Source organism: Chinchilla lanigera, unplaced genomic scaffold, assembly GCF_000276665.1.
Source record: "Chinchilla lanigera isolate Chin_1 unplaced genomic scaffold, ChiLan1.0 scaffold00140, whole genome shotgun sequence".
Lineage (NCBI taxonomy): Eukaryota > Metazoa > Chordata > Mammalia > Rodentia > Chinchillidae > Chinchilla > Chinchilla lanigera.
The window spans coordinates 2710938-2722642 of record NW_004955541.1 but is presented as its reverse complement, the minus strand read 5'-3'; the positions used below and the strand labels follow the sequence as shown (position 1 = coordinate 2722642).

The following is an 11705-nucleotide window of genomic DNA, read 5'->3' as shown; positions in this document are numbered from 1 at the left end:
CATCTACTCTCCCAGCCACCCACCTCCATCCACCCTCTGTGCATTCATCCTTCCACCTGTCCATCCACCCAGCCACCACCCACTCAGTCTCTTCACTCCGCCTGCCCACCTGCCTGTGCTGCATCCTCCCGCACACTCCGGCCATGCCACTTTATCCTCCAGTCCCCCACAGCCATCCTTGCTCCCGTCCCCTATAGCCAGTGTCCCCAGTGTACCGAGGTCACAAGGGCAGACCAGGTCCTCTCACAGCCTCGCCTGCATGTGCCCTGGGCCAACCAGGATGCCCATGGAGAAGCTGCCTGTGAAGTAGCACCCACCACCACGGTGCCCCTGCGGGCCCAGGCCAGCCCCAGACACCTCAGGGACAGAGAGCTTCTGCTGGGGCAGGGACCAGGACCAGGAGTGGGTGGGGCAGCCTACAAGCCCCTCAGGCTCACCATGGCCACAGGATGTGCACCCTCCCTACCTCCTCCCCTGGAGGTCAGCACCTGGAGGAGGGGTCCCAAGAGAGATGTCCAAGAGGTCCCCGGGCACTGGCGTGACCCTGCATGTCTGTCCCAGCTGAAGTCCCTGGTGGTCCGCAGTTCCTTGCCCACTCCCCACCCCTCAGCCCCCCACCGAGCCATGAATGAGCTGGGGGAGCCCCCAGGATTGATTGTGCTGGACACTAAGGCCAGCTGGACTCACCTGCTCCTGCAACGCCACAGGCGAGGCCGAGGGCGGCTGCACAGAGATGGCCTGAGCTCTTCCCAGAGGCCCGTATGACCCTCTCACTTGCTGTGTTCCCTTGGCTGCCATCCAGGAGGACCCCAGACTCCAAGGCCAGCAGAAGGCCTCAGTGTCCTTCCAAGACCCCACACTGCAGTGGCCACAGATAGAGACACAGTCTACATCCTCTCCCTGCTTTGCTCCCCTCAAGGAGCTGGACCAGGAGTTGGGCAGTTTGCCCCTGAGAAGCCATGCCCATGCTCCTCTGCCCTGCCCTGTGTGGCCAGGCTGCCCCATCTGTGCAACACAGGGCACGTATCTCACCTCCCAGGCGCTGCCCCTTCTGGGCCGTTGTGCTCTTTCCCAAGCACTGCAGGGCTCTCCCTGGCGAAGGATGCAGGGCCTCCCCTTGGACAGATCAGGGTGGACTAGGTGGTGGGCAGCACACGGGAGGCGGTGGAGGACATGGCACGACCACAGGTGAGGAGATTCTCCAGCGGGATGAGCCTTGGAAGGCCGGGGCCTCAGGGAATCTAGACAACCTTGGGCCCCAGAGGTGATCTGCTGGCTTCCAGGGCCTGACTCCTCCCCAGAAAGAGCCCCACCGGGGCCGTGTCCCACAAAATGTCCCCTCTGAAGGGCACACGGGACCTGCGGAGGACTCACCAGGAAGGCGGCTGTGTGGCTGCGGGTGTGGCTCTCTCTCCCCTGGCCGGAGGCAGAGGTACTAGGCCAGGTGCTCGGGCAGAAGGTACTGTGCTTGAACTGTCCTGCCCAGAGCTGGGTGGTCCCAGGGCCTAGGGGACATGGTCCTCCCCTGTAGGCCCTGAGCTCCCACAGAGGCTGGTGAAGGGCAGGGATGTCCAGCTGGTCTTTCTGGGACACAGCCATGGTGCCCAGTCTCTGCCAGGTGGAGGAAGGATCTGGCCGCTATGGCACCTCAGATCCCAGCCCAGGGCAACCAGCCTTACTGTCCATCCTCGCCCTGCCCACCCTGCACACCCACCCACCCTCAGCCCAGATAGAAACCCAGGCCAGCGTGGGCCCAAGGGCCCCTGAGCACCTCCCTGGTGCTGGAAGTGGGGAGCTTCCTGAAACCTGGCCCTGAGGCCACCCAGCATGTGGGTCCAGCAGTTAGGCCTGGGGTGGGTGAGGCCCCAACCTGCTTGCAGATTGGCCCTCTGATGGCCAAGGAAGAAGGGGTGCAGTGACCTGGCAAGCCCTCCAGAGGGCGATGTGTGGCAGGTGGCTATCCCTAGAGAACCAGCGCTCAGTTCAGCTGGGGTCCTGGGCCTCACTCAGAGCAAAGGATGGGCTCAGCGGAGGCTGCTCCACCTAAGATGTACCCGCGGTGGGGGTGCAGGGGTCCATGGAGACCCAAGCAGAGGCTCCCTCTGCTCGACCTCCCTCGGTCCTCCATGTCTCGGACCAGGCCCTGCCCGACCAGCCTAGCCCTTGCGGTCCCAGGCTCGACCAGACCTGGCCTCCTTACTCGTTCATGCCCCATTGCTAACTGGGGCCTCCTGGGGGCGCTCACAGCAGCTGGCCCTGCCCGAGGGCTCATCATCCTGCCCTCCCATGGGGAAAGGGTGGGCAGGGCTGCCCAGCTGGGAGCCCTTGGTGCTGCAGTGGGAGCAGGTGGCCCTGGGCTCCGCACCAGCGGCTTAAAACCCGGGGCTGGGCAGGCGCGTGGAGGTGAGCGGCAGCAGAGGCGAGCAGCGGCCTGGGCTCCCGGCTCCCATGTGGCCCTTCCTGAGCCACACGCTCTTCCCGCCCCCCACCAAGGCCTGGCTCCAGACGGTCTCCTCGGACCCCGAGGCCCAGGGCTGGGGGGCTTGGACTGGGACGGAGGAGACCCCTCTGGAGCCGGCGCGTGGGGACGGGAGGGAGGCTGAGGAAGACGATGACGGAGACTATGGCTTCCTGCTGTCCCTGCTGGAGTCCGACAGCCTGGCCAAGGGCCCCGAACCTGACCAGGTAGTGAGGTGGTGGCAAGCAGGGACCCAGGCATGGGCTGAAGACAAAGGGACAGGAAACTGACCAGACGGGACAGGGCCACCTGCCTGGGGAGGAAGCCTGGTGGAGGTCACAGAGGCAGAGGTCATGGGGTGGAGGTCACAGGGGCTTCTCTGCAGGCCTGAGCACTGCTAGGAGAAGAGGGTCATCTCTCAGAGTCCACAGACCCTGGCAGGGCTGTGCCCTTCTTATCCTGGCCCTGGCGGGTGCTGCAGGGTATCCCCAAGCTCACCCGGCCACGCTGGCAGGAGCTGGAGGCCATCAGGCTGAAGCTGTGGACCATGGAGCAGGCTCAGCAGGCACCGGAACAGCCCAGCCCACAGGCCAATGCCATGGAGGAAGAAGCAGCCAGGGCCAGGCAGCTGCTGAGCCCTGAGACTGTGGGTAGGAACCCAGGGCTCCCCAGCCTTACCCAGGCGCCCAGCCTGAAGCTCAGAGCCCACCCTGAATCTGGGCAGGCACAGGTGGTGTCGCCTCAGGTCAGGCCCGCAGCGCCCCACCAGCCCAGATGAGAAACAGCCACCTTGTGTCTGGGGCCCTTCCCTGCAGGCTGCCCTTGCCCCGGGGTCCCCAGGCAGAAGGTGGAGGCCGACCACAGATCCATCTACGTAGGCAACGTGAGTGGCAGGAGGGCATGCCGGCGACCCTCTGTGGAGGGGGCAACCATCCCGGTGGCCATGAGGTGGAGTCCTGTTGCCCTGTACCAGGGTCCAGGGAAGGGGGTCAGGGTTGGGGCAGCTAGAAACAGAGCCTGTTGTAAGATGTCCTGTTTTCTCAAGCGACTGTCACTTTACAGACTGCACACCTCAAAGTTAGCCAAAGGGCTGCAGGGTGCAGTCTGTGGGGTCTGCATGGAAAGTTCACACTCGGGTGTGAGCCCATCCCCCACAGGGGTGCAGTCCCAGTGCTACTGTGGCGGCTCCTGGGTCCTTCCCCTCTCCGCAAAGAGAACACAGGGGCCATGCCTGGGCAGGTGGACTACGGCGGCACGGCTGAGGAGCTGGGGGCCCATTTCCACCCCTGCGGGGAGGTACACCGTGTCACCATCCTGTGCGACAAGTTCTCTGGCCACCCCAAGGGGTCAGTGCAGGGCTGGGGGCTGGCAGTGTGGACCCACCCTCGCCTGACGCTCACCCTGCTCTCGGCCCCACCCCCAGGTACGCCTATGTGGAGTTCACCACCCAGCACTCGGCCCAGGCCGCTGTGGAGCTGGACGAGAGCATCTTTCGGGGTCGCGTCATCAAGGTGGGCACCCCTGGGGGGTTCCCGATCCCGAGCCGACCCCCCAGGAGCGCTGGTGGTGCCCAGGCTGCCCCTTGCCCGAGGCTGCACAGGTGGAAGCGCAGCCGTTCCGGCGCAGCAGCTCTGAGCTGTGAGGGCTGCGAACAGGCACAGGATGCAGCTGGAGGAGTCTAGAGTGCGTGCCTTCGGTTCCAGGTGCTCCCCAAGAGGACCAACTTCCCAGGGATCAGCTCCACAGACCGCGGGGGCTCCCGGGGGCACCTGGGCACCAGGGTGGCGCCAGGCCTGTGCGGCAGCCTCCAGGGCAGGCCCCGGGTCCGCCCTCGTGGGCAGGGCAGGTAGGAGGGCTGGGGGGATGAGCCTGACTGGTGGGCCCAACCTGTCACCCGTGGGGACCCTGAGACGCCAGGAGGTGCTGACCCGTTATCTGCACCCCTCACCCCACCCGGTGTCCCACCCCGCAGGGGACGCGGAAGATTCTCCATGTGGTTCTCGCCGTATTGAGGGGACACCTGACTGCGTGGGCTCAGGGCTGGGTCAGGAGTCAGCAGCTGTGTCCCCAGGGGACTGCTTGTTCCAGATAGGCTAGGTCTGCAGCCACAGAGTCACACAGCTGCCCAGCAGGTGGCCCCACCTGGGGGGCCCTGGACAGCTGGGTGGCTGAGGTGGAGGAGGGGGCAGCAGGGAGGCCAGGAGAGTGCCTGGCCAGGATGGGCTCCTCAGCTTGCTCATTTTAAAGAAAAACAGGACTGTGTGTCTAAACAGTAAAGAATAAATTATTAAATTTGGATTTTTTTAAAAGCACATGACGACAGATCTCATGCTCCCCTTTTCTCCTGATACAGATGCAGGTCCACATTGCACCTTCTCGGGTGGACCCAAGGGTGAATGGGCTGTGACAGTCCCCCAGTGGGGGCAGGCGGTCCTTCCCATGCTGGACCTCCACACTCAGTGTGGGCCTCCAGGATACCTCTGGCTTGGTGCCCTCACCTGGACAGACCTGCCACAGGCCAGCCTGATCAGCCTCTCAGGAAGTAGGAGTGCAGACAGCCGCCTCAGGCACTCTGTGTCTCCATGAGGCAGAGACCCTAGGTCCCTGAAGATGGGGCCACCCTGCACCCTGACAGGCGGGAAAGAGCCTGGTCAGGCCCCAGGTTGACACCATCAAACACATGCCTCTGCTTCATCTTTGTCTCAAAAAAGAAAAACTCTTCAGCTGCAAGTACCTTGCACTATCTGGGCGGACCTTAGGCCCAATGGTGACATGAGACCCAAGACACTCCAAGGGAACAGCAGCAGAGGCTGGAGTGACACCAAGGGTTACGGGAGCCACAGGCCTTACAGAGCTGCAGAGGTGGTGGCCCCAAGCTGACAGCAAACTTGTGCCACCACATCTCAGTGGTTGGGCCCATGTGAGGAACAGGGGAGCTGGGGGCTGAGGCTGAAGCCTTGCCGAGCATGGGGCTATTGCAGGGCTGGGCACTGAGCAGAAGTTGGCACAGAGCTGCTGTTGCCTGCCCAGCACTTCAGGCCACTTCCTGGGACGCACTGTCCTGCAGTGTCAGCCCTAACAGCACAGCCGCTCCTGTAAGAACCCTGCCTCTCTCTTCCCATAGATTTGAGGAATGGGGTGCTCTGCCCGACCCAAGTCTCCAAGCACAGGTGGCCACTGGGTGAGCAGCTGCTTGGCGGGGCCACGTCAACAGTGACAGAGCAGGTGCCCTAGGTCTGGCCTGGGGCAGAAGGAAGGAAAGGACATGGCTGGTGCCAGGAGGGGAGACATCCTACAGAGGTCACCAGAGAGGCAGCCCTTGGGCCTGGGCTGGAGACTGCCCCAGAGGCAAAGCCAGGGGCTGATGGACAGGGCCCGCTGCACCTAACAGACACCAGGGGTTTCAGGGAGAGGGGTTTACCCCCTCCCCACAGAATGAAGGCGGAAGACACGTGTCCAGAGCTGGGACTCAGCACCGGCTCCAGCTTCCTGCTGCCCTGTGCTGAGGCAGGATTCTCATCCGAATGCTCTCAAGACAGCTGTCCGCGGTCTGGGGGCACATCCATGTCCCAGGCAGGAAGAGGCAAAGACAAACCCCTTTTAAAGAGCCTCCTCTGGAGGTCTCTCCCCATACCATGCACTCATGCCTTTGCTACCTGCCCTGGGATAGGACGTGGAAGCAGCGTGCATCTCTAGCAATATGGGGTTCTCAGCGAGGCAGAAGGGGTGCTGGAGGCAGTGTGCAGTCTCCTGATGCAGGTTCACCGAGATTCCATGACCGGCTGGCATCCCTGCCCTTACACATGCAGCCTCCTGGCACAAACTGTGAACCAGAGAGTGTGTAAATCCTGTGTATCAGGACCAGCTGCCCACTGTCCTGAGCCTCAGTCCTGCTGAGGTCTCCCATTCACCTGGGGTGGGAGATCTGGGGCTTGCATTTGTTTATGCATGCAGCACAGGGCCTTTGTATCAAGCTACACCCCAGGCGTCTCTTTTATTTTTGAGGCAGGGTCTTGCTATGTTCCCAGGTTGGGTTTGAATTTACAATTCTCCTGCCTCAGAGTGCTGGGGTTACATGTGTGCCATTACACCCAGTTTATTATTATGCAATTTTAAAAACCAACAGTGTGCTTGCTGGAAGGGAAGGCAGCCCATCCCACCCCAGCTGCCCCTCCTGGGCATGCTTGGGCCCTAGAATCTTTGGAACTCTCAGGGGAAGGAGGGGAAATGCACAGTTGCTCAGGGAGCCTGGATCCTGGACCTGCAACTCAAGAGAGCCCAAGGCTCTGGACGCAGCATGGCACAAGGACACCTGGACGGATGGCGTCAGCGCAGGATCCACGCAGCCCCTACCCTGCCCAGGCCAGCATCTCTCAGCCAGCCGTCAAATGACACAGAAGCCAGCCTGACTCAGAAGGCCCAAGTACCCCCCCGATTCTGGGCATAGTTGGGGTCACCATCTTGGGCTTTGGCTGAACGGGTTTTGGGGACGTTGACCACAATGCCAGGTTGTCCTGGGGAAGCCCAGGGGACAGCAGTGGACTCAACTGTAACCGCCAGGGTCAAGAGTAGAAGCTTGGGTTCCTATCCTCAGTGCCCACCCTGCGCTGCTACCTGAGGTCACTGCTCCCAGGGCAGGCCAATGCCCCTGCAGGAACAGGCTTCCTACTGCATCTGTCCCAGAGGTCCTCAGTGCGCCCCCTGCTGACACAGAAGGACAAGCCAACCTCATCTCCCAAGTTTTAGTGGCAAGGCACATGCACCCCCCACCCAGCCAGCAGCTCCCTTACACACAGGAAAATGAATGACAATAAATAGACTCTCTGAGCCGCTATGCAAACAACGCCTCTCTCGGTCAGGGCGCAGGCAGCAGGAACCTCTCAGCACACCTGGATCATCATCGACGTTACCATGCTGTCAAAGGCCCTTGGAAGAAAAACAGTGATCAGGGAAGACAGCTCCTACCCGTCCCTGTGGGCAGAGCTGCACCCCCGCCGGATCCCCAGGAAAGACAAGGACTTCTCTGGGGTCCAGGTGATGAGCTCCACCTCAAGGCCAGGATGCGAGTCTCTCCCACCCCCATCCCTATCTCCTGACCCAGTGGTCCCCACACCCTTCCCTGGCAAGGTTCCCAGGTTAGGGTCCGGGGTCCCAGGCAGGGGCAGGGGAGCAGCTGATGTGACAAGAGCAGCACTGTCCCTGCCCGGTGCAGCTGGGGACACCTGCTGCTCTCACCTGGACCATGATGACCCCAGACAAGAGTGAGGGAGGGCACGTGGCACGGGCCTGGCGTGGGTCACCTGCCCCTTGGGGACTGTTGTGAACCAAGGGAAGCTGATGTGGGATGCCGCACATGGACCCATGCTTCTCAGAGCTCCTTTGTGACATTCATCCAGACATTAAGTCTGCCACATCTGTTTGCTGGCCGTGCTGGGAACTGGACCAGGGCCTCTTGCATGCCAGGCAAGCACTATGCTACAGAGCCACCCTCCAGCCCGGGGAGACCCCTGTGAAGCGAGCTCCTAACTATCCAAGTCCTCCAGGAAAGGGATGTGGGCAGTGACAAGGGGACATTTCCTCTCCGAGGGCCACTGTGCACAAACCTAAGCCCTGGCTGCATTCTCTGGGATGCCTCAGGGACCCACTGGGTGCACCTGAGAAACCGAATGGGCAAGTCCTGTCCCCATCTGCCCTGCAGCCGGAGGCCTGAGTCAGCTCATTTACAAAGGGTTTCTTTCAACACTTTGAACTCGGTGCCACGGGGGCCAGGACTTGGGGCTCCTACACTTCAAATGGCTCCACTCACGCCAGGCGGACCCTGCACAGAGGAGGCCACAGGGACAGCAGGCCCACCTGGACTGGATGGGGTCTCCAGGGTTGTAGAAGGGGTTACACATCACATCTGTGTAGGAGTTATGCAGCTTCCGGAACATCTGAAACAGGACCCAGTGATGGTTCAAGCGAACACAGGCTGTGGCTGCTGCCGGGTGTGGGCCTCTCAGCACTCCCACACAGCAAAATGAGCAACAACAAACCCACCCCCCTCGAGGCACCACCTCAAATCTCCCACACTCACACTGCGTATTTCGTTGTCTCGAAGGGCTGTGTTTGAGGAGTCCACCACCATGACAAACTTCACCTTGGAGTTGGTCACGTAGCCGTATCTGCACAGCTGGTTAGGGAACACGGGACTGCTGGCGGAGCCTGCGACCCAGGGACCACTGTGTGCACTGGCTTTGCAGACACCCGACAATCCTGAATCACAGGCGGTACCCAGAGGGTCAGGTCCTGTGGTGACCATGCAGGTGTGGGACTGGACACCTTTATGGTGCTGACTGGTGTCTGCAGAAGCAGAAGCAGCCAAGCCCACATGACTCACACCACGTCTGTCTGTACCAGGACCACATCACCCTCTCTTGAATCAATGTCAGGCCCAGAAGTTAACTGCAGAACCAGTTTTCACAAATAGGCTCCCCTCTCACAAGCCACGTCATAGTATAACACAGCAGCTCCCAGGCCAACATCATTGTTATGGCTTATATCTAGACGTCCCCATAAAGCCTCATGTGTTCACAGGCAGGGGTTTGGGGAAGCAATAGGGTCATGTGGGGGAGATACTCATCAGTGATGAGTTTCTAGCAAGACATGATTTGGGAGGTAAAGTCAGCTGGCGGTGGAGGTGGGCACTCCCTTCACCTCTGCTTCGACACTACCATGCCTAGAGCCATTCTCCTCTACCATGTCCGTATCATGCCATCCCACCCGGGAACCAGCCAACTATGAGTGAAACCTCTACAAACTGAATCAAAATAAACCTTTCTTCCTTAAGTGGTGGGTGTCAGGTATTTCATCCCAGCAAGAAACCATGTTACTGCCCATGGAAATGTCTTTGAATTCCACAACCTCAAGTGATTGTCACAGAGACTGCCCAAAGATTTCCAATAACAACAACCCAACAATAAAGACCAACAAGAGGACTGGGGATTTAGCTCAGCGGCACAGCGCCTGCCTGACAAGTGCAAGGTCGTGAGTTCGATTCCCAGTACCGGAAAAAAAAAAGACCTAACAAGAAACGAATGAATGAAACGATTGTCCCTGCTTGAAGCCAGGGCCCCCCTGAAGCTGAAAAGCACAGGAAGAGCCCCCCCCCTGCAGATATAAAGCAAAGGAAATGTTTCTCCCCACATATGTTACCATTCTCCATGGAAGTGAAGCCCTGTGTATCTCAAGTGATTCTCTCAATTAAAGAGAGATGAGGTTTAGAAGCCTTCATTAGCTTCAGGCTGCCCCAATTCTATGGCTTGGTGAAAATCCTCATTTTTTTCCCCTTTCCAAATTTTTTTGGTGGATTTCTTTTGTGGGTTGGTTTTTTGAGACAGAGTTTCACTATGTAGTTCAGGCTGGCCTTGAATTCACTATGTAGCCCAGGCTGGCCTCGAACTTGCAGTGATCCTCCTGGCTCAGCCTCCCGAGTGCTGGGATTACAGGCGTGCACCACCATGCCCAGCTCAATTGTTTTCTAGAGTATACACAGCTAGTACAGCACTGTGCCAGGGCACTGAAAGATACACCTTATAGTCCTCTGTTGGGTAGAGCAGACCCAGGTACAGCTCCCGCTGGTCCACCAGGGCCTTCCCCATGGCAGAGATCTTCTCGTCCACCACGTCAAGGGACGTGTGCACCATGTAGTGGAACTTCAGCTCATTCTCCATGGGAGTGCTGCGGATGTAGAGAGGGTAATTCTGCAAAAAAGGATGATGGCAACTCAAAGGACAGGAACCCACCCAGCACATGCTGGCTCTGAACAGTGCAGAGCGCCAGAGAGCAGCCCACACCCACAACCATCCTGGGAAAGGACCCTCTTTTGTGACATCCACACTGCACTCTCCACCCTCCCTCAGGCACTGCATGTGGATCCCGTCTCATCTAAATTCATGTGCCATCAGGTGATAGTGACCTCATCTCCTGGGTAGCTCACATAGGGCACCTTCCTGAGTCACTCTGCCCCAGCTACCTTGGGGTCTGAGTGGCACCATCCTAGCATGGTACCACCCCCCAAGGCCAGTGGCCCCGTTCCTCAGCCCTTCGAGGCTCAGCTCAAGGGCCCCATCTCTGTACATCTAATCATCCTAACCCCGGGAATGAACAGCTTCACTCCCAGCCTCCCACATGCCACAATTCCCCATGCCTGACAGGCTAAACACGCTGACATGTGAACATGACGTCCCCACCTGATGGGACAGGGCGGTACCTGGTCCACAGACCTGCAAACGCACACTGGCAGTCCCCAATTTAGAATAGTTTACATACGATGCTTTACCATGAGTTTATCCAGGTATTAAGCACATTTTCGACTTAGGACAGTTTCAATTTACGGTGAGTTTGTGGGGACAGTGCCCGATCTAAGGAGATGCCCTTGTCAGTGCTCCACTGTGGCCGTGCTCAAAGCCCATGAGGAGCATCGCAGCCGCATCCCTGATGGCGTCTGCTCTCAGAAAAGAACCTGGTAAGAAATGCTCCGTGCAGAGGAGCAGGTAGATGTACGCTGGCAGCTGATGGAGGGAGGTTGGGAGGCCGTGGTAGAGGACAGGCCCTGTCCGGGAGCTGCAAGTGGAACTGGGCACAGGGGGAGTGGGGGGGTCAGCTAACCAGGTTATTCAGACGCCACCCTGAAGCAACGAGACACATTTTAGGCAGAGGTGCACCACGATTTGTTCTTTTGAACCCTCGGGCAGGAGAGGGCGGCACCGCCCGGGGCAAGGCAGGCCATGGGTAGAGAGATGGAAACGCGGAAGCCTGCGGAGGCCGCGGGAGGAAGAGCCGCAAACGCGCGGAGCGGCTTCCGGCCCCAGGCATCTCTCCGGTGGTCCCAGGGCTGGGAGGAGTTCCGGGATGACAAGCGGGCAGCGAGGCCCGGGCCCGGCTCGGCCCGGCTTAGGAACCCGGGCCTGGAAGGAAGGGACGCGGGGACGCGGGCAGGGCAGCAGGGTCCCGCGGGCCGGGCCGGGAGGGCCGCACGCCCGCCGCCGCCCGTCCACACGCACCTCCTTGGCGATCACCGCGATGCACACCGCCATCTTGGCCGGCTGGCCGAGCGGCGTGTCACGTGACCAGTGCGGTCATCACGTGTCCGCCCAGGCCCCGCCTCTCGTTGCAAGCGGCTGCGAGCCTGAGCCCAGCTGTGGCACCGCCTTTCCGGGCCCGCCCTTCCTGTCGTTCAACCGCTCTGCCCCGCCCGCCCCGTCCT

At 60.2% G+C, this 11705-nt stretch overlaps 3 protein-coding genes across 4 annotated transcripts in view; 2 read left to right on the top strand and 1 right to left on the bottom strand.

Moving 5' to 3' along the window:
• The first annotated feature begins 2320 nt into the window (after positions 1–2320).
• Pabpn1l (poly(A) binding protein, nuclear 1-like (cytoplasmic)) lies at positions 2321–4567 on the top strand. The gene is made up of 7 exons (XM_005411024.1): positions 2321–2685; positions 2973–3108; positions 3274–3341; positions 3698–3804; positions 3882–3969; positions 4162–4304; positions 4431–4567. Exons 1-7 carry the CDS (start codon positions 2449–2451, stop codon positions 4468–4470), a joined length of 819 nt encoding a protein of 272 aa, XP_005411081.1. The 5' UTR covers positions 2321–2448; the 3' UTR covers positions 4471–4567.
• A 2617-nt stretch (positions 4568–7184) lies between these two features.
• Positions 7185–11592, bottom strand: Trappc2l (trafficking protein particle complex 2-like). Of its 2 annotated transcripts, none has more exons than XM_013507981.1 (5): positions 11503–11592; positions 10028–10177; positions 8535–8622; positions 8312–8391; positions 7185–7384 (listed from the first exon to the last, which is right to left on the bottom strand). In XM_013507981.1, exons 2-5 carry the CDS (start codon positions 10168–10170, stop codon positions 7339–7341), a joined length of 357 nt encoding a protein of 118 aa, XP_013363435.1. In that variant the 5' UTR covers positions 10171–10177; positions 11503–11592; the 3' UTR covers positions 7185–7338. The 2 variants fall into 2 exon arrangements, with proteins under 2 accessions (XP_013363435.1, XP_005411080.1); XM_005411023.2 differs by having other exon boundaries at positions 7187–7384; positions 10028–10200.
• Galns (galactosamine (N-acetyl)-6-sulfatase) overlaps positions 11506–11705 on the top strand; it is a gene marked incomplete in the record, with an annotated part of 20035 nt that continues 19835 nt past the window's right edge. Inside the window, 1 exon segment of the mRNA XM_013507980.1 lies at positions 11506–11705. Coding sequence (XP_013363434.1) covers positions 11522–11705 — 184 coding nt within the window.

What these genes read in the sequence shown, in the direction of transcription:
- Pabpn1l (XM_005411024.1), top strand. Translation starts at nt 2,449, where the DNA reads ATGTGGCCCTTCCTGAGCCACACGCTCTTCCCGCCCCCCACCAAGGCC. An exon ending in AGGGCCCCGAACCTGACCAG is followed by an intron (nt 2,686 to 2,972) that starts GTAGTGAGGTGG and finishes CCACGCTGGCAG; the next exon opens with GAGCTGGAGGCCATCAGGCT. An exon ending in GCTGAGCCCTGAGACTGTGG is followed by an intron (nt 3,109 to 3,273) that starts GTAGGAACCCAG and finishes CCTTCCCTGCAG; the next exon opens with GCTGCCCTTGCCCCGGGGTC.
- Trappc2l (XM_005411023.2), bottom strand. Translation starts at nt 11,535, where the DNA reads ATGGCGGTGTGCATCGCGGTGATCGCCAAGGAG. An exon ending in TCGCGGTGATCGCCAAGGAG is followed by an intron (nt 10,201 to 11,502) that starts GTGCGTGTGGAC and finishes CCTTTTTTGCAG; the next exon opens with AATTACCCTCTCTACATCCG. An exon ending in GAGACAACGAAATACGCAGT is followed by an intron (nt 8,392 to 8,534) that starts GTGAGTGTGGGA and finishes GTCCTGTTTCAG; the next exon opens with ATGTTCCGGAAGCTGCATAA.